This window comes from Nesoenas mayeri, assembly GCF_963082525.1.
Source record: "Nesoenas mayeri genome assembly, chromosome: 6".
In the NCBI taxonomy this organism is placed as follows: domain Eukaryota; kingdom Metazoa; phylum Chordata; class Aves; order Columbiformes; family Columbidae; genus Nesoenas; species Nesoenas mayeri.
The window spans coordinates 28629727-28653175 of record NC_137545.1 but is presented as its reverse complement, the minus strand read 5'-3'; the positions used below and the strand labels follow the sequence as shown (position 1 = coordinate 28653175).

General features: G+C 51.2%; 1 protein-coding gene across 1 annotated transcript; it reads right to left on the bottom strand.

Moving 5' to 3' along the window:
• Positions 1-1759: 1759 nt before the first annotated feature.
• Positions 1760-22862, bottom strand: IGFBP5 (insulin like growth factor binding protein 5). The gene is made up of 4 exons (XM_080347104.1): positions 22118-22862; positions 3481-3707; positions 3185-3304; positions 1760-2774 (listed from the first exon to the last, which is right to left on the bottom strand). Exons 1-4 carry the CDS (start codon positions 22446-22448, stop codon positions 2643-2645), a joined length of 810 nt encoding a protein of 269 aa, XP_080203230.1. The 5' UTR covers positions 22449-22862; the 3' UTR covers positions 1760-2642.
• Positions 22863-23449: the final 587 nt, after the last annotated feature.

The following is a 23449-nucleotide window of genomic DNA, read 5'->3' as shown; positions in this document are numbered from 1 at the left end:
AAAATCAAACAACAACAAACAAACAAGAAAGCAAGAAAGAGTGAGAGTGAGGGAAGGGTCCTGGGAAAGGTGGTACTGGCCTATAACAGTCAGGAAGATTTTTGCATGGGGATCAGCAAGCAGAGGAGATGGGGGAGTGGTGACAATGGTGACCTGTGGCCCTCGGGGTTGGCACAGGCTCCTCCTTTTCCTCCACCTGCCTTCTTTACCCCATTCTTCTCCCCAGCTTCACCGCACCATTAACCTCCCATGCTGGTCCAACCAACCCTGCTCCATTCAGCCCTGCAGAACCCAGAGGGGTCCTTCCCTTGGCCCCAGCACCTGCAGTGCTCCCCTCCAGCAACACAGGGGTCACTCCACTCCTGCAGATCTGCATTTGGTGGTGACAGAGGTCTCACCCAAACACGCCCCACTGGGTCTCGGTGGAAGTCCATCAGAAAAACTCACCCCCACCTTAACTCTGGCGGAAATAACTGTGGGGTATCCAGTCCTGCCCTCAACTGGGGCAAATGTCCTGCTGGGCGGGGCCCATGGGGTGCTCAGAGGATCGATGCCATGCTGTGAGCGGCTAAGAGGGTGCCCAATCCACGATGGAGAGGAGCCTCTGCTGGAGCCCCTTGATGTCGAATTCCCCTTGTCCCATCCCTGCTGGCAGGGAGCCGGTGGTGCTGCAGACCCCTCTTTCCTCCCTGCCGCGCTCCAGCATCCTCAAAGGGGCTTTGGGGTTGCAGAAACCTCTCCCCTGAGATCAGCCATGTCCTGTGGGTGGTGCTGGCTGCTATCTCCAGCCGCGGTGCTGGGATGTGGTCCCCAGTGGGCACATGTTCACCCACTGGGACCACAGCGACCAGACCGCACAGCTCGCTTCCCTTCCTTTGCTGCAGCATCTCCTCTGAGCACTAACATCCTGGAGATCCTTGTCATGGCGAAATGAGAGGTAACAGTCCCAAAATTGAATGTAAAAATTAAAAACAATGAAAAAGTCAGGAAGGCAGCTGAGGGCTGTCCCAGCACACCTGAGTCAGTGGGTCTCCGTGGCATGGTGGCTGCTGTCACTCAACGAGGAGCTGGATCCCAGGCTGAAGGCGAGGACCCATCACAAGGTCTTACTGCAGGGTGGTGGGAATCAGCTGTGGCAACATACGCAGTATCCTCAGTGTGAAAGGATGGAGATTGGCATTTTCCTACCCACACGGAAGGCTATAAACCAGCCTTAGCAAAAATCCAAGACAAAAATCAAGTGTAGTTTGTTTTTTTCCCCTGGAGCAAACTACGTTTTTGGCTGTGAAAAAAAATAAAATAAAAATCTCCATCGTTTTCTTCCTTATGGTGGCATAGCGTGGTGAAGAGTTTTGGCCCCAATCCCCCTACCCTCACGTAGGTATGCTTCAGTCTGGACAGTGATGGAGTATCTCTGGGGTCAGTTTGGACGGAGCCCTTCGTGTTGGTGGGGCCCTGATCCTGCAGACACCGATGCTCCTCTGTAACTCTGCTCCTGTGCTTAGTCTGGGAGGTTATTATTTTTTGGGAGCTGGCAGCATCTCTCCCCCTGCTTATATTTAAGCCCTTCAGACTGCAGTTTTTGAAGTGAAGTTTTGCAAGGAGGAAAAGTGACATCCATGCACACATGCGCTCGCATGCACACACAAATGCTTCCACAACTGGATGGACAACAGTCAAAGTTCCGCTTGTCCAAGAAAATATTTCTGACCTCCATTTAAGAGGAACTGGATGGAGAAGGCTATCTTTCCTTGTTGGAAGATTTCTTTTTGAAGTCCACAAATATTTTGGGGGGAAGCATTCATGCTGTTGCAGGAGCTGTGTTTCCCTCCCCAGCTCATCTCCAGACATGAAGCCAGCAGCTCCATGCCTCCTCCCGACATGTTGAAATCTGCCTGGATCCAGGGCGGTCGTTTGAGACTGAAGTCAAATCACATTGACTCGAGTAAGTCCCAGCAATGTGGGATGTAGACTCTGGAGGACTGGAGTGAGGAAGGGAAGGCTGGTAGTCGCCAAGGTTTTCTCTTGAGACTCTTTAGAAAATGACTAGCTAACCCGAAAAAATAAAAAAGAAGAAAAAATTAACCCGCCTGAAATCCATACTGGAAAATCACCAACTCTGAGAGCTTTGGGGTGATCTCTTCTCATGGCAGGGGGGCACAGGTTGTGCTGGGGAGATGCAGGATGGCTTGGGACGGTGGGGCGGCCGCGGCTGCCTTGTCTCTGGCTCTGTCCTTTCCTTGCTGAGTCCTTGTTGTCAAGAGGCTGCTGTAGATTCCGAGTCCTCAGTTTCTTCAGGGTTCATTTCTCTCTTCTGTCTCTTTTCTCTTTCTTTTCTCTTTTCTTTTCTTTTCTTTTCTTTTCTTTTCTTTTCTTTTCTTTTCTTTTCTTTTCTTTTCCTTTTCCTTTCTTTTTTCTTTTTGCTTTTCCTTTCCTTACTTCTTTCTTTCCTTTTCTCTTTTTTCTATTTCCTTCTGTTATCTTTTTTCTTTTCCTTCTTTTCTCTTTTTTCTTTTCCTTTCTTTTTTTTCTTCTTGCATGAGATGAAAGGAATCGGAGTCCTGGGGCGTGGGGAGGTGCAGAGGGGAGGGTGGGAAGGAGCCTGGGTAGGTGGTGATGGGGCGGAGGGAGGGGATGCGACTTCACTCCACATTGCTGCTGTCGAACGCGTGGCACTGCAGGTCTCCACTCAGGTAGTCAGTCCCCGGCAGCTTCATGCCGTATTTGTCCACGCACCAACACAACCCACGCTTCCGGCCTCGGGAGGGTTTGCACTGGGGAGACACCCAAAGGCAGAGATCAGGAGATGGCCACCAGCCACCACGGGGCTCTCTTGCGCTGGGGAACAGGATCAGACCTGCACTTTTCATCTTTCACCCCTGCGATGCAATCCCCTGGGTAGGACCTAGCTCCTGCTCTCTGTTTTCTGCACGTCTACATCCCCACATTCCTACTGCTACCCCAGCCCGGGGCTCTTGGACCTTTCCTTACCAGCTCCTTCAGGATGCTCGCCTCAAACCAGATGGCACTTGAGCCATCAGCAAGGGCCACCCACCACCTGGAGATGCTCACAGCAAACTCCCCACCAGCCCACCAGATGAAAAAAACCTCCAGCCTTTCCAAGTAGGGCAGCAGCAGGGAAAATCCTCCCTGAGTGAAGAGCACCCCTCTGCAGGGCTCTTACCTGCTTCCTCTTGTAGAAGCCCTTTCGGTCGCAGTTGGGGAGGTGGACAGCACGGGGAACCATCCGCTGGCTGCTCTTGAGCTCCTGCAGGGATGCCTCCATGTGCCTGCGGCAGGGGCCCTGCAAGCAAGGAGAAGATGGAGCGTGAGAAGGGGAGCACCCTGCAGCAAGGCTCCACCTGTGAGTGTCCCCAGCTTCCCTGTCCGCTCCCACCAGCATCCGCTCCCCATCCTGCAAAGCCCTCCGGCAGCCCCCTGCCCACGGGAGCCCCGCCGAGGGCAGGAGAAGGCACTCACCAGCTCAAACTCTTGCCGGAGCTCAGGGATGACAACGCGGGGGTGCGCTGTGTTCTCGGCCATGCCCACGAACTTGGCCAGGGTCAGCTTCTTCCGGCGGTCCTTCTTCAGCGCCTCAGCCTTGAGCTCAGAGAGGCGCCCATGCTTGGGCCGGTAGGCCTTGGGCGGGTAGGTCTCCTCTGTCATCTCTGATGTGGTTGGCTCCTCATGCTCTCGAGACTCCCGTTCTGGAAGAGGTATGAAATTGTCAGGTCTCCATGAGCTGATCAGGGCTTGCTTTTGCACAGAAAGCCTCCTGCCCCACCCCAGAGAACATCTTTTCACCAGCCAGGATGGGAACAAATGACTCAAGAAATCCCTTTCCCAGCTTCTGCCTACAGTCCTGGCTTTATCTCACTGTGTGGGACTTGGCACGGCTTTTGTGTGACCCCTGAGCTCAGGACAGGAAGGTGTCTGGGGGCAAGGAGGAGTTGGGATGGGCCCCTACATAAAAAGTCACCATCGTTTGCCGTGTGGCAGTGGAGAAGGACTGGTGGGAGGGTTATCCCATGCCCAGAAAGGACCAGATGACACAGAAAGTGTGGCAGAGAAGACCCTCTTTAGCCATGATGAGAGAATCAAGTGACACATTCATACCCTACCCCACCTTGCAGATGCATAAGCAAAAGCCAGGAATACTGAAAGATGAATCAACTCCAAAGTCAAGGTCAATCCCACAGCAAAGCCGCCATGCGGCTGGGCAGACACTCTGGCAGCGATACCAAAGATGCAGCTGACAAGTGCTGGGATCTCCAGGGTCATCAGCCCGCAGCCCCATGCCCACTGGACCCAACCAGCCCCTGTTCACTGGTACACACTGAACAAAGCCCGAGGTAATGCTGCTGAGTGGTGCAGCCTGACCGTAGCTGCCACCGAAGGTACAGACAGCAAGGGAGGAGCGCATTTTGGCTCTGCCCAACGCAGTCACCTTCCTATAGATCCCCCACATCGCCACAGTGTGACCTGCACCAGCAAGGTGCAGTCAGGAGCCCTGTGCAGTTATATATAGGCGTGAGCTGGTAACAGTCTAAACTTAGATGACTTGTGACATTGAGTACAGCCACCAGAGTGAAAAAGGGTTGTTTCTGGACTGAATTTGAATAGAGTTTAAAGCTCCTGAGGCTCCTGGTCTCCCAGTCCCCGGTTCCCGGCAGCTCCGTGCTGATGCCAGATTTGTGCTTGGGCTGGTGAGCAGGTACAAGGGAATGCACCATGGCGGAAGGAAAAACATCAGAGTGGCTGAAATCCCTCCTTGAACGTTGTGTCCTGCAACTTTGATGCCAGTGAACCCAGCTCATCCCCTGTGCAACCCTACAATGAAAATAGTGGGGCACCAATTCTACCCTTATTTGGAAGACCGTTATGGGGAGAAAAGAAAAAGCGTCAGGATGAAAATAAAAATGGATAAACTCTCCCCCAACAAGGCAAACAGGAATCTCCCTGCAGGCTGGCAGCTCCCTGGAGCTCAGATGCAGCGCCAGTGGGGAGGAGGATGGCTCTGCCCCACCAGGCTGCTCAGGGGTGCCTGGGGGATGCGTGGCAAGGGGGGATGGATGAACACACACACTGCTCAATGGCAGGTGGCAACACCAGCCTGTCACACACACACCCAGAGGGGTGGCCTTGGAGGTGGCCAAGAGTACAGGCTGGTTGCTGGGGCCCTAAGCCTGCCACAGCTGCCAGTCTCCCCTCCCTCCTTGCCAAGGCAGATCTGTCCTCTCCTGACAGAACTGGAAAGTTTTCCATGGCCACTTATGTATTAAAGCAGCCCCTTCTATTTTCTCTCTTTCCACAAGAACAGAGCTGGGTCAGCATCCCAGACTCAGCACCCTCCTAACTGCCCACAGCAGGAGTCACACGTATCCCCACGGAAGGATCCTGTTGCCATTTTACCCCACAATGCTTATATGTTTGGGTTTTTTTTCTTGTGGTAGGACTCAAAGGTCTCCACAGGTTGGGGGTCCTCTATTATAAGAGGATAATGGATAAAGGATAGGGAAGAAATGGACTAAATTGCAAGTGATGTTGTCCACCTAGGAAATGACACCATACAAGATGCAGTAGAAAAGCATCTTTTGCCACAAAGATGTTGTGGCAATCCGAGGTCCAAAAGCAGACTGGAGACACCCACAGTGACCAAGGCCTTTCACAGCAATGAAACATCTGTGATCTGTCCCAGGAATCCCCTCTGGCACTGACTGCCAGGGCTAGACAAGGCAGAGCCAGGGCACCTCCCTGGGCTGCGCTATGGTAATTAAGGGAAGGGGAGGATTCCCAACAGTGCAGGCAACCCTACAATAACGTAAGATGGGCACAGCTTATTACCTCTGCAATAACAAAATTGAGAGGCACAGCTACATCACAAACCTAAAATAACAAAACAAATGGGACAAGACAGTGAGAATTCAGTCAGAAAAGCAGCACTAGGTGTCCAGTCCCCTGGACTCATGGTGCAATGGGTGTTTGCAGCAGCTCAGTCTGCTCACATGTCAGCAGCTTCAGCCTCTGCAAACACTTTATTTCTCTGCTTCCAGCCAGCTGCCATCCAGCCTGAGCCGGCTGGGAGCTGGTGACACATGTGGAGCCCTTTAGGCCAGGGGAGATGGGAGCCACAGGAACCCAGTGCCCTGCAGAGGGAGCCTGAGGGCTGGCGTGCAAGGAAAGCTGCACAGCTTCCAGCACAAGTCCAGCTCTTCTTGCAAGGCTGAAAAAGCTCCTGGAGCTGACTCCCTTACCCTCCCTCGCACACATGGGTCCCTGTTCAAGTAGCGATACGACAAGGGATGGCTGTGGGCTTCTCAGTCTGCCACTCAGCAGCAGTGTCTAGTTTGGGTCTTTATTTCCCAGTGATAAGCCCATGGATGTCTTGGAGGGATCTCTTTCCTCCACCCTCTGATGACTGTTAGCCCAATTTCCACCAGTAACAAGGCTGAAGCAGTCCTTGCTCATACACCCAACTATCTGTTCCCTAACTTGATACTAACAAGGCAATTTTGACAAACTGAAGAGCAGAGGTCTCTGACACATCAACTCTGGAGAAGCTCTCGGCAGCTGGTGAGGGACTTTCCTGGTGTCAAAGGAAAAGGTGTCCTGGGAAAGCCAGAGTCAGGTCAGGCAGCACCCATGCAGAAGCCCCCCTCTCCACCTCCTGGCTGTCTCATCCACATCAAACTGCAGCCACGACCAAACACCCATGTCAGCATCTCCAGAGCCCCTGTACCTGCCTGCCCAGCCTCACACATAGGTTTGTTCATTAACCTCCATCTGCTGCCCTGGACTGGCCTGTGACAGGCAGCATTGGCACAGCTGTGCATCTGCTCCCGAAGAGACACCAGCAGGAGCAATGCCCAGTTTCCCCAAATGAGCCCTAATTGTGCCTGTCTGAGACTCAGGAAGGAGGCTGAATTTCTTCCTCCCTCTCTGGCAGGATCTGGACCACTACACAGCCCCTTCCTGCCCACTCCCCTCTGCCTTGCCAGCCTGGCAGTTGGGTTTCAGGCTGGCGGCTGTTTGCAGAGGCAGAGCACCTGACATCTCCGAAATTCAGCTATGAGCACAAGGCACAGGAAGGACCCACTCACTGTGTTCCCAGCTGGGAGACAGTGGAAAGCAGGAGGGGGCTGGTTCTCACATGTCCATACCTTCTCCTGCTCCTCAGGAGGACAGCCTCTCTCAGTAGAGGTCCCAGGCTCGCTGGCCACACAGAAGAATGATGTTGCTGGGCAAGTTGAGAATCCCTGGCTAGCCTGGAGGTGAGACCTGGGCTGTAACCAACTCGACAGGATTTTGAACCCTACAGCCAAGGCAGGAGACTGAACTCAACTCAGAGTTACCCTATGGCTTTGTGTCTGGTCCTGGTACCACAGTGGCCATGGAGGATCCAGGGAAAATGGGGAAAGCATCTGAAGATGCTTCTGACACAGGTGAGGCTGGAAGGACTGCGCTGTTATGTCCTAATTCATGCATGACCCTGGGAGACAGCAAATACCCAAAGCAGAGTGTGGGTTGTCCTCAGGGCTGAGGGCTAAGTGCCCTCTCCCCACTCCAGGCTGGCCAGAGTGAGCTCCAGAGCAAAAGCCATTTCCAACCCTTCCAACCTGCCCCTACAAAAGGACCATGGGAGTAACAAAATACCAGGCACAGTTTCTGGGAAGCTGCAAATTGCTCCTGTCTGTCTGCCTGCTGTCCTTGACATCACCCAGAGCAGCCCATGCACCTTCCTGCACCTAGGCCAAACCCTGGGTGTTCTGTGCTCCAGACATTTTGGACGTGTGAGGTCCCCACTGGGTGGGGGTGCGTGTTCACGGGTGGGTGTGGGGCATGTGGGAACACCACCTTCCTGCCTGCTGACATTACAGCACGGAGTAAGAAGCTTTTGCCAAATGGCTAGGAGGTTTGAATTTTCATAACACATTTTCATCGGTTTCTGGCAGGAAAGTAGGAAAAGTATCTAGTGACCGCTGCTGCTAATGATCCGTGCTCCTTACATCCACAACCCACCACTAGAGGACTGGCTGTCCTGTTCACTCACCTCCACCCAAGCCACACACACCTAAGAAGGACAAGCACAACCACAGCACAAACTTGCTAAACAGCCCTCTTGATTATTATGATTATTATTATTTACAGCATGAGCACTAACATAATACGCTACTTCAGACGGGGATCTCAGATAAACCTATAGCATAGAAAAGACAACAAATGTCAATGGTGGAAGCCTTGAGAAGTTGCCCAGTTGTTCCTCTGCCCCTAAACTGGGCCACCTCTGTTAAGAGGTGCTCATTGCAAAATGGAAATTAAGGCTTGCATTACCCAGAGCTGAAAAATTGCCAGTTATAGAGCAGCATATGTCTCCCACTGAACAGCTCAGTGCAACAGTGCACAATGTCTCTGCTCCCTACTGGAGGAGGATTTAACCCCAGGAGGAAATGCCACCTCCTAGTATGCCCATGAAGGGAATATCCTCAGCTGCAGGACTTCACTCCATCCTGCTTTTCCAGTGGGATACTTGTGATTTTGGGCCCTGGTGGCAGCTGTGTTTGGAGAACCCAAGTTTCTCCTTACAACACTGCTTACAACAATGTGGTGTTTCTCAAACCTTGCTGGGTGATCTCTGACACACTGGCTTTCTTTCTGGGAGGAGAGACAACATCTTGGGATAAGACACCTTGGCAGCTGATTATGGCAACAGAGAAGGGAAAAAAGCGTACAGGAGAGGCTGGGGGAGAGAGAGTGATTTTTCTGAAGTTTCCATTGATTGGAAACCTGGCGCACGGTTTCCAGATTCTGACACTCCCTCTGAGCTTCACCCCTAACAACAGCTTCCTGGCATGAACAGCCTGCAGACTCCTATCTGTGGTAGCTACACTATCTGCCCAGCCCCATGCTGGCTTCTTACGCCTTCCTGCTGGACTTTACACACACACGCAGGCAGAGGCAATGATTGCTGAAATCAATGTTTGTCTTCTTCCCTGTACCTGCCAGAGGGAGGGGATCCTCCCATTTCTCCTTCCTCCCCCATCCTTTCTGGTACTGGTTCTTGCTGGGCAACACAAAGCAGCTTCCCTGGGCTCCCTGTAGCTGGGAAAGGAGCAATATTGGTGCTGTCTCTGAAAACAGCTTTTGCACTTGCAAATCACATTAGAGATGTACCTATTTTTCTTCAGATTGGGTCTTACACAAGGAGTCTGTGCTCAGGTCACTGGTTGGTAAATACCCCCATTCTGTGTTTCCCCCAGCTGCCCTCTCCACTTGCCTGTATACACTCCAGAGGGGACACGCCTGACCTATGCAAAAACCTCCTGGGATGGACAAGCAACTTCCTCTCCAGCCTGGACTTGCACCTGTGACCATGGCAGGAAAATAATAATCCTTCCCTTCTGGTCAGCACACAGGGCCAGCCACTGTGTTTGCATTCCTGAAATGCGGGCAGGGAAGGAATAACGCAGTCAGGGAAGGAATGATGCAGGCAGGGAAGGGATGCAGAACAAGGAGGGTCATCTCATCTCGCGCCCTTTGGCAGCTGGAGAGCACAACTGAGCAAAAACATTCCTGAGCTCCCCAGAGGCCACCAGGATCAGCCCAGACAGAAGGGAGCTTTCAGCGCCCTAACGCAGAACAGCTCATTTGTGTTCCCATTGCAAGCACAATCTCCCAACACAGCGGTGAATGACCCCAGTCCCTTGTCACAGCCCCACAGGAGTGGGCAGCGGAGCTGGCTCAGGCATGATGCCCGGGGCTGGGGTCACTGCTCCGGACCACCGCCCCGGTGAAGTCAGGCAGTGATCTCAGGCGGCCGCCCAGCCTGAGGCCATCTGGCACCCACCAGAGGAGAAGCAGCCAGGTCTGGGGATGCAGGCTCTGGCCAGTCCCTGCGCTAGCCCAGGGCGTTGGCCGCTGTGCAGCCAGCTGCAATGTGCCTTGGACTTTCTACGAACTTTTGTGCTTTAGTGGGGACTGGGCAGCAGGCCGGCGCGGCTGTTCTGGTGGGGCTGGCGAGGGAACACGCTGGTGATGCTCACTGGCAGTGAAAGACTGGGAGGAGACACCACACACCGAGAAGGACAGAAAAACAGCAACCCTGCTTGGACGGGACAGCCTCTGCTGACTGCCACCCCACCAAGTCTCAGCAATGCACAACAGGCGTTTACAACAGATCTGTGTCAAATAACGCCCATCTGCTAACACAGAGGTGTTCAGGCCTTGCTGGGTGGCTTAACTCCATGTTTAAGTCACTGCAGAGATGCTGCACCCTCCAAATTGTGATCAGCCACATCCTTTGGCTTGAAAGCTGATTTTAGGGTGGAACGACATATCTCTGGAGGCTCCAGTGTCTCCTCCTGTGACTCCAATGGTCTCACTTAGGCCTCCAAAGGTCTGAAGTTAAAAAAAAAGATAAATCCCACCACCTCTTCAGTACTGGTCGCCTTGCAGCTCGTGAGACATCTCTCACAGGTGGCAGTGCCAAACTGTTTTACAAACACAGGAGCACTGGTAAGAAAACCCAGACCCTATTTCCTTTACTGGGTATTAGGTACCTCAACAGCTGCCAAAGGCAGCAAAGGCAGCAAATCACCTCTGTGATTTGCAGAGTGTGAAAGGAAGCCTTTAGCAGTCAAAGCATTGTGAAGCACCCACAAAAACACCAACTCTACCATGCCCAGTCCCCTACCAAAAACATATGATCAGAGTCCAAATAGTCTACAGACAAAAAGCAACACAAGCTTTTGGAAGGGAGCTCTGGGGTATGCCAGTACCTTAAATCCCTGCGACAGCATGGTGAAAGTTGTCGGGACCTCACTCTCTTGTCCCACAGAGACACCTTTTAAGAGAAGGATATGGATCAGCGGGATCAAGATCAGAGATGGAGAAGCAGCCAGAGGGCTGCAAAGACTCAAACCTAGGTTAAGACTTATTTCCATTTTATTTAACCAAGGCCCAGGAGGATGCTTGGGAACAGCTCAGGAACACCTGAGGAGCTTCAGAGAGTGGGCATGGATGGCAGAGGGATGTACTATATGTGGCCTCACTTTTTAAAGTTACTGCTCAGGCTTTGCTGAACTAGCCTGGAAGATCAGCTCTTTCTCAGGAGATTAATGTCTCCTCAGCAGAAACCTGCAGATGCAGATTCTGCTGCATCAGCCAGGGCTCGCCTGCAGAGCGTGAATATCAGGTGCTCAGGCTGCCCCCAGGTTCATGTACGATTCATGGGAAAGGGAGATCATCATCCTGATGACCTCGGTGTCCTCATACAGATCTGGATGGGGGAGAAATGCAGCTCAGCATGTGGGAAAGGAGCTCTCAAGGGAACTAGGTCATGTTTTGGTCTGCTCTGAAAGCGTAGGACCTATCTGTAGGAACGGATCTCTGGGTCAGCACCACTTCTCCGCAGTGCCAGCAAGTGCCACGGAGGTGGGAGAGGTGCGGCTATGGGAACCTGAACCGTAAGGAAGGATCTGCATTGCTGTGTGCCAGATGATACTTTCCTGAGCTGCCCTTCCTTGCTGCAGCCACAAAATAAAACTCGCAGGGAGCAACGCTCTAGAGCAAGGAGAAAAGCAGGTTTAGAGATGGGGAGCTCCATGACATAAGCTCCTTCCCTACACATTGCCAGCTGTTATTTCAGCAAGCTCCCAGCATCTGTCCTGAGCTACAAGAGCCAAGCTGGGGCATGAGCTGGAAGGTTACGCTGGGTCTGGCATGGGAGGTACGAGCAAGGACTGGGGCTCACTGTTGTGTTTGACCTGTCTCTTTCCTTCCAGAGAGCTCCTACATCTAGCTATGATCAGGCTTGGGAGGTAGCAATGTATATACAGGACACATCAAGTTCAGGTGAATGTCTGGGCATGTGGTGGACAGGCAGGGTGGCCAGAGTCTTGGGGGGTTCCCAGCAGCAACCACTGAAGTGCAAGAGGGAATGCAAAATATCTTACCAGTAAGAGCTGGGAAACTTTCCAGAGTGTCTCCCTCTGGTAAGATGATGAACAAACATCCATCCATTTCAATTAAATGATGCTGATGTGCACCATCTTGCAAAATTGCCAGCACTGTTTCTAGATAGCTGCTTATATCAGCCCAACAGCTCCTGAACAAAGTTATCTTCTAGGGAACTGAACTGGCAAGTGAAGGGGAAGGAAGTATTGCAGGATTAGATTTACATCAAGAAGCTCCTGTTGCTGATGCACTGATGATAGGAAGATAAAACATATTTCCTTCACATCATCTGGAGACTGCAGATGTTCCCCATTCCATATGCTGAAACTGCAGAAGAAGCCGAGAGCTGAACAGAAGAATTACCCAGAGAAATTTAAATAAATCTCTTTCAGTATCATAGTGACCAAGGCATACTTTTCTTTCTTGGAAAGTATGAAATCATTCAGTCTTTCTTAGTCTTGCATCTTTTCCAACAAATCCACCTTAGTGGCAGATACCATCGGTTGTAATAAAGGGGTCAAAAACCCCACCAGGCTGCCAAGGAACCAAGAGCAGAAAAGAGCAAAGAAGGAAGGCGCAGGGAAAAAGACGGCATGACAGTCTCTGCCTAACTGACAGGAAAGGTGAGGAAAATCTGAACTAGCTCCTGACAAGCATCCTTGAACTGTTTACCAGCAGCTTCTCTGTGGCAAAAAGAGAGGAAAACCCTTCCTAGAAAACAAACATGTTTTCACATCTTCTGCATGAAAACAAAAGGGTGTGAATCAGTCATCTGGCTACCAGGTGGGAAGAGATCACCTGAAAAAAATCTTGTGTCTTCAGGAATGAAAGAAGTGTGAGGAGCTGCCAAAGAACCATAGTATCATGAATCAACTATCATTATTGTATGAGAAAGAAGGGGACAATGAAGACTTTTTCAGATGCAGGTAGCTCAACAGAAGCGGTGGAGGAAATATCACATGGTCAGAAGTGATGGAGGAAGAGCAGGTACCTTTGCCATCTTGGACTATGTGGAGCCTGTCTCCAAAGCTCAGCTGAAGGCGAGTTCCAATACACACGAGATGTCAGGAAACCTGTATTTGAACGCAGGAGGCTGCCAGGACACTGATACTATTTGATCACTGAAATCCAAATGTGACAAACTGTACTAAAACCAGGTGCTAAGAAAGCCTTAGAAACAGAATGGTAACCAGTAAGAGAGTTGCTGGAGGCCATGAAAAGCTGAGATATCACTGGATATTGAAGCATTCTACCCTGAGAACAATGTACAATAAAGGGGAAAACCCTGTATTAAAGGAGCTGATCCTGAGAAGAAGATGACCTACCAAAGATGTAGCCTTCTGGAACTGACTCTGGGAGAGGCTGGTGGTCTCTATCACAAGATCCATCCCCACTTACATTATTGAGCCAGCCTCAACAGCAGCCTGCAACTGGGAGAGCCAAGAAAGCCAAACCCTTTGCTTGCCCCAAAGAGAGGTGAACGCACATCAGGTGGAGCCTGGAGATGCACCTGTGTTAGGTGCTGGATGAGAACTTGTCCAACATCACAAGTATTTCAGGAGTGCAGCTGTGATTGCAACCTGCAGCCTAGCCTGGATTAATTTCTAGGCCTTGAGCCTGACTTTCACAGCTCTGCCTTAAACCAGATGGAAGTGATCTGTGAGATCATCCATTGCTCATCTCTGTGTCAGCATCAGATGACACATTGTTACATGTACCGACCAACCTGACTTTTACGAGCTCTGAGTGATAAGGTTTCCACCTCTGCCCTCAGGACTCCTTTCCACTTTCTCAATGACTCCTTCTCTCAGAAAGCTTCTACCTGGTATAGCCCTGGCGATTCTTTAATCTCTTAGTCCACCTAAGTACTATGACAAAAAAGTACCAGAAGTTTGATATTCACAATTCTGATAAGCAGAAACTTGCCCAAGCTTGACCCTAACCAATTACTCTTGCCTTCAATAGCCATTTCACTCCCTGTACTGCACCTCTGTATACACCGAACAATTCCCCTTGGTACAACATGATGCAAAGATGCTTTTCAATTAAAAAAAAAATGTGTATATGTATCATAGGTCCATTGATTGAGCAAAAACAAGAAAGACAACTGATCACCTTCTGCCACGGGTCCAGAACCTTTCTGGAATAATAAATTACCTGTAGCACTTCACTGTTTTTCCTGCAACCTCTAGCCACTTCTGTTCTTATAAAATCAAATAACTGAACATGGAAATGGTTACGAAATTATATGGTAAAATCTCACCCATTTCTGCTACTTCTTCAGGAAAGGAAGAGTGCCAAATGAAAGTAAAGTGATGGCCACAGCCACATGTATGTCTTAATAGACAAACATATGGTGTGGCAACACCATAATTGACTGCTAGTCAGGTGTAAGACATGGAGTCCCTTCCTAATAAAACTTTTTTCTTTTCCAGTGTCTCCTTTAAATTAAAAAGTGAAAGCCAGGTTCCACAGTTGTTAAGTGGTTTATTTAATTACTAGGTTTTCACCATTAGTCAAATGAATAACATCTGATTTCTTAAGCATGAATAATAAATGGATCTGTTGATTTAATTGTCTTCAGAGGATGAATCCCATCTGAATTTGGAAAAAGAAAATATTTCTACTAGCTTTCTGCAAAAAAAAAAAAAAAAAAGTCCATTGGCAAACTTTGCCCCCGAAGTTACCTTTAAGATACATTCCCTCTCTTGTTTAGCTAGGGGATCATTTCCTTAAGTATCTGTCAAGATTACTTTCTTGCCCTTAAATAGCAACCAGACCAGTTATCTCCATCAACATAACAATTACCTCCATCAGTGACACAGCTGTGTCCTTCCAACAAGCAAACAAACTCAACTGCAATAACAGCCCTCCAGGCAGGCAGCTGCTAAGAGCTTTCTAGTCCTACTGAAGCCAACAGCATCTTGAGCTTTGGCCTCACAGTCCTTCAAGGATGGAGGTGGCTGGCTCCCATGGAGGAGGTTAGGTAGGTGCCTATGATGCTCTGGGCCTAGAGGAAAGGTGATCAGCATCTTGCAGGATCAAGCCCTGCAAGGGTAATAGGGAATGATGTGCCAATTTGCTGTTGGGGTTACTGACCTCTCCATTTCCACATTCTATGTGAAAGAGACAGTACCATGGGGGTAGAGGCACGTGGAAAAATGATGGGAATATCAGATGGGTCTGTAGAATGAAGGTAATAATGAGAGAAAGGCTTTATGCAAACACACATAAAAAGGGCCCACTGACTCCATGGGCATAAATTTAAGATGCCTTCTCGAGGTTTAGCCTGCTGACCAGAGTCCCTCTGCAGCCAGGGGAGGCTTGGATCTTCCTGCAAGCATAGCTTAAAGCAGGTGTGGTCTCCCAGACAGAAGCTGATGGTTGAAAGGCATAGACTGATGGGTAGTTAGCACACTTACCCTGGAAACTCTATAAACAGACAGGAGATCCACCAAAACATGGTGAGAAATGGCTTCCCTGAGAGCAAATTTGCTCACATCAAACCACTGAGACGTCCGAATTTCTGCAAACACATTACACTGGCTCACGCTGGGATTAACTGTGAGCAGTGGATTGACATAAACACTAAGGGGCCCCCTCAGATCAGTAGCACCAAAGAGCCACCTCAAAAACAACATCTTGCTGAGAGTTGCCTTGGCTATACAGCTCAAGGAATAGCAAGCGTCTCGTGGGTGGGCAGTGATGAGCAGGTGGGGGATTTCACTCCTTCATCACCAGATGTGACACGACCCTTCCTGGATGGGTGGAGGCATCAAGCATGACCTGTGCCAGGAGATCCCAACAGGCAGCCCTGGAGCCACGCCACTCTGTGACCTATGGGCCATGCAGCCCATGGTCTCCCCAGGGGAGACAAGTGAGGAGGCTCTTTCTAAACAGACCTGGAGAGCCTGGGTCTTAGAGTATCCCAGCATATGTCTTCTCCTTGCCAGCAGAGCCTCCTCTTGCTTTTGGCTACACCTGTCCTGAGGATAAACAGATAGTATCTTTTTACCTGTAAAAAATCTCCTTACAAATGACTAGGTGGTTATTATGCTGGCTGCCAGTGAGTTCACCCAGGCGAAACTCTTTTGATCATCTTTGACCTTTGCATGCACCATGTCTTCAGGTCCTGCTGCTTCTTCCTCAACACTGGAGGTTATTCCAGCTGTCCGCAGCTTGCCACATGTCAGCAAATTTTCCATCTTTTCCTAGTTCAGTTCTTCCTTCCCGCTTTCCCAAAGGCCAGTTGTTGCAGCGTGGGTGAAGTGTGAAGGGTTCCAGCGCACTTGGTTCCCCTGATGCTGTCTCCTTCACTAGTGCCACCAGGCAGCACTGCCCCCTCACAGGTCCTCCAGCCCTCAATGGGGCAGGAAGTAGAACAGCTGCAAGCCACAACCTATCCACACCTTCACTGGGATACCTGTCAGGGTGTTTAACTAATGTAGACTTAGTCTATCCAGAAAACACAACCCACTTCCAAACACAGGGGGTGAGTTTGGATCCACACAGCTGGCTGGGAGGAGTGTCCTGTCTCTATCTCCTTCCTTGCCTCCCCTTGTTTGATATGCTCACCTGCTGCATCTCATGTCTCAGCCCTTGGTAGGAGGATAAGGTAAGCCTGTCAGGAAACCAATATCTGATCTTGATGGCAAAATACCCGTGTGCCAGTCACAATCAGAACTATGCACCTAAGAGAGGTTTCTGTGTGCTGCCTGGAAACCATTCTGCCCCCAGAGACAAAAATGTTCTGTGTATCTGCACACATTAAATGCTTGTGCAGGCGTGTGTGGGTGTGTGAACATGAGTACATGTGTGTGTATGTTCACATGCATATCTTTCCTATGCATATTAATCCTGCTGCTCTGCAGCCCACATCGAGGGGCAGGTGTCTCCCACCCAAATTCCCCATTTACACCCAACCTTGAATTTGCACTACTAAGTGCTCGATTAAAAAATAGGGAGGATTTGCTATGCCATGGGTCCTTTAATTTCCCCTGTGACTTAACACAGGTGAAATGAGTTGCAACTGTTTTTAGCAGCCCGCCCCACAGAGCAGAGGAGGATAAGCCCTGGAGGGGCTGAGGTTCCTGCCCTCCTTCCTAGATTGCTCCTGGGCTTTCCAGTTTGGGTGAAGAGACCTGGGAACCTCCACTGCTCCTACAGCTGCTCCTACATCTGCAATGTCTTTCAATTCAGCATGGGCAGAACTTCCAGCGGACGTTAGGAGGAAGCAGAGCACCACACTCTGTGCGAGGCAGCGCCTGCTCACTGCTTCTCTCCCTCTCCGTTCTCCCCGGCTGCCCTGACACACGTGTGCAAAGCTACACGACCAACAGAAACCAGGGGCTGTCCTGAAGCTGGCACAAAACGTACCCTAGCTCTCCTGCAGCTCTCTTCTGAGTCGGACGGGATACTCACACCACAGTCATGCAAATGCTTTCAGTCGCACACGACTGTGCTCATGCCACTGATGTGCCCAAGCTGCGACGGTCACCTGGGCACAGGATGCTGGTGCTTAAATATTGATGGGAGGAGACACACAGCCTTCCTGCAACATCCCTCAGGTTTACAGAGGCTCCCATTTCAGGCCAGACCCTGCTCCCTGCTGCAGCAGCGCAGGCTCTGGAGGGGCTCCCTTCCTCCACCTGGAGCAGGTCCAGGCTGGCTGCAGCGCAGGAGCTCGGGACCAGCTCTATCACTCATGCACGCACGCACGCACAGAGCCACGTCTTCTTGCCGGTTAACTCTGCTGGCACCTAACAGGAATTTCATTTGGATCAACTACTTAATATTCTCCCTCCTTCCTTAGAAACTAGGCTGCCGAAAAATATTTCCAGCCAAGGCCCCTCCTTTCCTGTTTGAACCGCCCCATCCTTCCCTCCCCCATACACATGCACCGCAGAAACCTGGCTCTTTTGCTGGCACCTGATGGATTTCACTTTTTTTTTTAAAGTATATTGTGATTGTTGTTGAAACTTCAGATCAAAAGAAAAATGGAGATTTTCCTGTTTGAGATCTGAGGCTTTGCAGGCCTGTTGCTACTAGCTTTTGCCTCGACAGCTCAGGAGCCGCTTCACACAAAGGACCTGCCGCTCAGCACCAGCTGGGTCCCTCCCTGAGCGACACCTGTTTGCAAGCTGGTGCATCCCAAGCACGCTGCTCCCACGACTTCTGCCCTAACCCTCACCTTGGACCTTGGCATGGGGCTGCCCACCTGCCCTGCTGTATCCCCATTGCTTGCCGCTGAATCCCCCCATCCCTGAACAGGGAGCTGAAGAGTGCAAGAAGGAGAAACATGGTGCAGGGGGAATGTGTCAGGAAGGGATAAATAACTGCACCGAACACAAGCCGCAGGAAACGTGGGCTCGGCAGCACTCCTCCTCCACCTACTTCCAGCTGACGCAGCAAAGACAATTTTCTTAGGGCTAATTCTGCAAACCCCCCCACCTTTCCCCTCCTGGTTATCGTTGGCTCACAGCTTCGTGAGGAAACTTGCCAAGTCTTGCTCACTTTCTAGAAAGAGAGGAGGAATGAGAGGAGAAGGAAATATCTGACCACCTTTGTTTTTCCACGAGCCTTTTTAGGGCAGCAGGCTCCAATCTGTGCCCTGCGCTCCCCGGTGCTTGGCCTGACCTTGCTGGCTCAGCAGGAGGAAGTCTGGCGGGAGCATGGGGGAGAAAAATGGAAAGACATGGTGTATTTCAAAGGAAACCTAAACAAAACAGAGAAAACCCAGAATCCTGCAGCCTGTGCCATAAATGAAGCTCATTCATGTTTTTTTTTACCAGGAACAGTCAATTACAGCCATGATGTTTGGCTTTCGGTAAAGGACAGTCTGACTGTTGTGCCAGGAAGGACTACAGGGACTGCCCCATCAGTACCTACACATCCGCCTACTTAAAACAAGCCTTACCAAAGCTCTTTAATCCCACACTTGCTTTCATTTCTGACCTCTCAGCAAACCAGGAGCATATCCTGCCCAGCAGCTCCAGCTTTTGTCAGTAGCACTGTGCCCAGCTTGCAGATGAGGAAATTGAGGCATGGTACCCAGGAGCATCTTGTCTCCAGGCAGAACATCTGGTCTACGGGAGAGCCAAGCCCAGCCTCCCAGGCCTGGGCTCTCGCAATACTGCTTGTTCAATCTCCACCTCGACTGTAAGGAGGAAAGCATCTGCAATTTTAAACTCCGCCAGCACAAGAGCAGAAATAGATAGAAATACAGTTTGATCTAGTCCTTGCTGCTGTCACATAGTTTATTTTGCAGAGTGCTGATTCTTTCTTAGCAGTTCGCAGCTCAGGGCCAATTTTGGTCATTGACAGATTGGAGGCCCAGGCCAGCTTCCCCAGCGCACGGTCCCTGCGCTGCTGGCCAAACTGGCAGAGGCCAGAAAGTTCAAGTCAAACTTAATTTCTTTCCTTGCCCTGTTGCTTAGAAACACGCCTATGAAAATATACTTTGTTCTCACACGCTACCAGTCGAATGCCAAGAGAGTTTTTTCCTTCTCCCATCCTCAGGAATTCCTGATTTATTTTTTATTTCTTTTTTTTTTTTTTTTTTGCAATTGCAAAAATCTCAGGAGGACCCCAGCTCCCCCAGCTCCCCACAGCTTCCTGCAGCAGCCTTTCCGATCCAGGCTCGGCTCCCGGCTGCAAACAAAAGCCATCAAAAAGAGTCCCCTGCGGCACTCAGGGAGTCCAAACTGGAAGTGCAGGTGATGCCAGGGGGTTGGTTTTACAACAAACCTGCAGCCTCTTTTCTATCCCTCACCTTGTTCATTCAACAGGTGCTCGCCATCTCAAGAAAAAGAAAAGCAGTGATGTTACACAGGGATCTGTCAAAGTTGTCATACAAAGCACCTGCTAAAGGACTGGTTTCCTTGAGAAGAGCAGGGCAGGTGGAATGAAAGGAGATTTATGCTGGGAGTCAAGCACTGAAGGTTTTTCGGGTGCCTTCAGTCTGCACGGGGGACCCTCGGCCCCACTCTCCAAGCCGCCACCGGCTTTCAGCTGCACAGCTTTACCTTCCCGACCACACCGCCTGCCCCTGGCCATGCACACACACGTACAAAGTAAATAAACACTGGGATGACGCGCTCCGGGACAGCTTGCATAGCTCTGCTGCCAGCGGGTTATTGCCCGGCTTCCTGGGCTCCAGGAACGTGGCTCCTGGCTTCACCCTCTGCAGGCCCCCTACCAGCCCTCACCCCTTTCAGCTCCCTGTTGCAAAACCAAGCTCAGCTTTGCTGTTTCTGGCTGATTTTAAGGGAGCTTGGACATTTGTTGCCATTTGAGGGAGAGGGGAAGTTACACACACAGGATTTGGTTTTGCTCCGAAGGATGGAGCATAGCAACACAACCACTACCTGCAAGAAGCAAAGGGGAAAAATAATAAAAGCATCTAGATTTATTAGGTGTTAGAAAGGAGAAACGGATTCCCATTGAGCGGGTACAAGCAGAAGCTTGCTAATGAGCAAAAATTACTTTTTCATGGACCGAAAAAAAGTGAGGGGCTTGTTTCTGGGTTTTATTTGCCAAGTGGTTCCCCAGTCTCCTGGACATGCAGACATCCTCCCTACCTCCCCTGCATGCCATGGCAGAAATACAGATGTATTTTGGAAGAATATAAGGAAAGTGTCCTTGCACATGCTACAGGATCCAGAAATGGGAGTTTAATGTGTGCCAAAGTGAAGGAGAGCTCTCTTTCGTGCTTTTGTCACGTGCAAGGTGCAAACAGTTCAGAAGCTTGACTTTGCACTGGTGCTACCACGCCAGCCTTCATGTTTGCTTTTAACCTATTCTTTGTGATTATTAGCCACGCCATTATTATTTTCTGTATTTACAGATTCCCTGTCCTTAATGCACCTGCTCTCTTCACCTCCCAGGGCTAAACCCCATTGCCCAACAAGGACGTCCAGCAGTGGGCAACCAGGAGAAGACTCCAATGATCACGAGGAGAAAGTGCAAGGCTGAGCAATAAACCCAGGGGTGACTGAGGACTTTGGGGATGGGGCAGACAGTTGCGAGGAGATGCCCTATCGTCTCCTGTGCCTCAAGCTGCAGAGACGAGCTCAGGCCCCAGAGCAAGGTGGAGGACACAGTGAGAGAAAGGGGTCAGGAAGGGTGTGAAGACAGGGATGCAGGAAAGATGTAAGGGATGCAACTGGGGAAGGACTGGGGTGCAGCTGTGACCGAGAGGGTGCATTTGGGAGGTGGGGGAAGAAAAAGTTTTACATTGGGGATGGGACAACCCAGAGGTGATGATGGAAGGGGGGATAGGGTAGGCTGTGAGATGATGCAACAGGAGGTTTGGATAGGGCATTGATGGAAAGAAGGATGGGAAAAGCAGCAGAGGGCATGGAAGAACAGCTCAGGGGGTGGAAGAATACCCGGAAAGATGGAAAAGCAACTGTGGGGGCTGGAAGAGCAGCCAGAAGGATAGAAAAGTAGCTAGAAAGGTGGAAAAACAATAGGGGGATGGCAAAGCAGGCAGGGGAAGTGGTGGTGGTGGAGAAGCAGAGGGAAAAGATGAAGAAGCAGAGGGATAAGATGGAAAAGCAACTGAGGGCTTGGAAAAACTGCTGGTGGAGGGGGTGGGGAAGGGAAGGAAGGGGGAAATAGCTGGAAAGATGGAAAAGCAGCCCAGGTGCATGTATGTGTGTGTATGAGAGAAAAATCAGGCAGAAACATGGAAAAGCAGCCAGAAAGATGGAAAAGCAGCTAGTGGTGGTGGTGGTTGGAAATGAAAGAGCAGCTGGAAAGGCAGAAAAGCACACGGCGGGGGAGGGGGGATGGAAGAGCAGCTGGGGAGGGTGGTTATGGAAAAGCAGGCAGGAAGATGGAAAAGTAGCCGGGAAGGCGGAAAAGCGAGAGAGGGCATTGAAGAGCACCTGGGAAGATGGAAAAGCAGCCGGAAGGATGAGAAAGCTGCCGGGAGGCAGTGAAGTGCAGCCAGTGGGAGGGAGCAGAAAAGCAAGCGGAAAGACAGGGAGCCGGAAAGGCGGAAAAGCAAGCGGAGGGGGTGGAAGAGCACCCGGAAAGAAGGAAAAAGCAGCCAGGAGACCGTGGTGGGGTGGAAAAAGCAGGCGGAAGAATGTGAAAGGAGCCGGCAAGGCGGCAAAAGCACCCGGGGAAGATGAAGATGGGAGAAGCGGGGGTCACTCACCGGCCTTGGCTTGCTCGCGGTAGCTCTTCTCGCTGAGGCAGACGGCGGTGCCGTGGAGCAGGGCGTGCAGCGGCTTCTCCTCGCCCTGGCGCGGGAGGCAGCGGAGCCCGCGGGCGCAGCGCTCGGTGTAGACGCCGCAGGGCTGCCCGGCAGGCAGGGCGCAGGTGAGGCAGCAGCCGCAGCCCGGCTCCTTCACCAGCTCGCAGCCCAGCGGCGGCGGCGGGCAGAGCGACAGCGCCTTGCTGTCGCAGGGCTCGCACTGCACGAAGGAGCCCAGGCACCGCGACAGCCCCAGGCAGGCGCCCAGCAGCACCAGGAGCCGCAGCAGCATCGCGGCGGGGATGCTGCGGGACGGGGCGCGGGGGGCTGCCGCCGGCGAGGGGGCGGGCGGCGCTCGCTCTCGCTTGCCCCTTCGGGGGAAAAAAAAATTAAAAAGTTTCAAAAAGGCAAAGGGTCGGAAAGCGCAGCCCCTCTTGCAGGTGCCCCACTCTGGGGTTTATTCTCTGGGTGCGAAACCCCCGCTTTTCGTTTGGCGTTGGGAGAGGGGGGCGTCTATAGGTTTGCTTTTGTCTTTTTTTTTTCTTTTCCTTTTTCTCCTTCTTTCAGCTTTTTCTCGCCTCGACGGGGAATTCGCACCGCGATCCGCGGCAGCGCAAAAAGAGAGGGGGAGGGAGGGAAGAGGGAAAGGGAGAAAAGCCTGCAGGGGTTGCACAGCCTACAGGTTGCAGGGGGAGGCGTGGGGGAGCCAGGGGGGTTTGGGGAGGTGGGACGGCGATTTCACACACACACGCACGCACACACACTCTTCCCAAAGGGCTGGGAGGAGGCAGATCAGGAAGGGATCAAAGTTCCTTGAAAACCAGTGTCCTGCTATTAATGCATTAAAGTAGTCAAAAGGGGAAAAAAAAAAAAAAAAGATAGGAGAGGGAAGAGGGGATGCAAAGCTCCCCTTGCCTCTCTCTTCTTCTGCAGGAGGAGGAAAAAGTCTCTCCCGACGCAGCGAGCTGCTGGGAAGCTTAGTATGAAGCAAAGTTGTGTTTCGATCGGCTGTGTTCAACCCTCCTGTTTTCCTTTTCCAAGATTTTCAAAGGCAAAAAATGCGGGGGGGGGGGGGGGAGGAAAAAGGCAAAAAAAAAAGGCAAAAAGAAAAAAAAGAAAAGTTTTCTGCAAAGTTGGAGTGTTTTGTTGCGGAGTCTGCAGAGGAGCGGTAAAAATCAGGGGGAAAGGGAAAAAAAAAAATCCACTTTGTAGATCTCCCAACACTTTTCCCCTGGAGAAGTTTCTAAAGAGACTGAATACTGCAGAACAGGCTGTCTTTTAAATAGACTGCCT

Excerpts from the sequence above, each read along its gene's own strand:
- IGFBP5 (XM_080347104.1), bottom strand. The coding sequence starts at position 22,448 with ATGCTGCTGCGGCTCCTGGTGCTGCTGGGCGCCTGCCTGGGGCTGTCG. Across the intron at positions 3,708-22,117 it reads CCGCGAGCAAGCCAAGGCCG|AACGGGAGTCTCGAGAGCAT; the intron begins GTGAGTGACCCC and ends TACCTCTTCCAG. Across the intron at positions 2,775-3,184 it reads GCTTCTACAAGAGGAAGCAG|TGCAAACCCTCCCGAGGCCG; the intron begins GTAAGAGCCCTG and ends GTGTCTCCCCAG.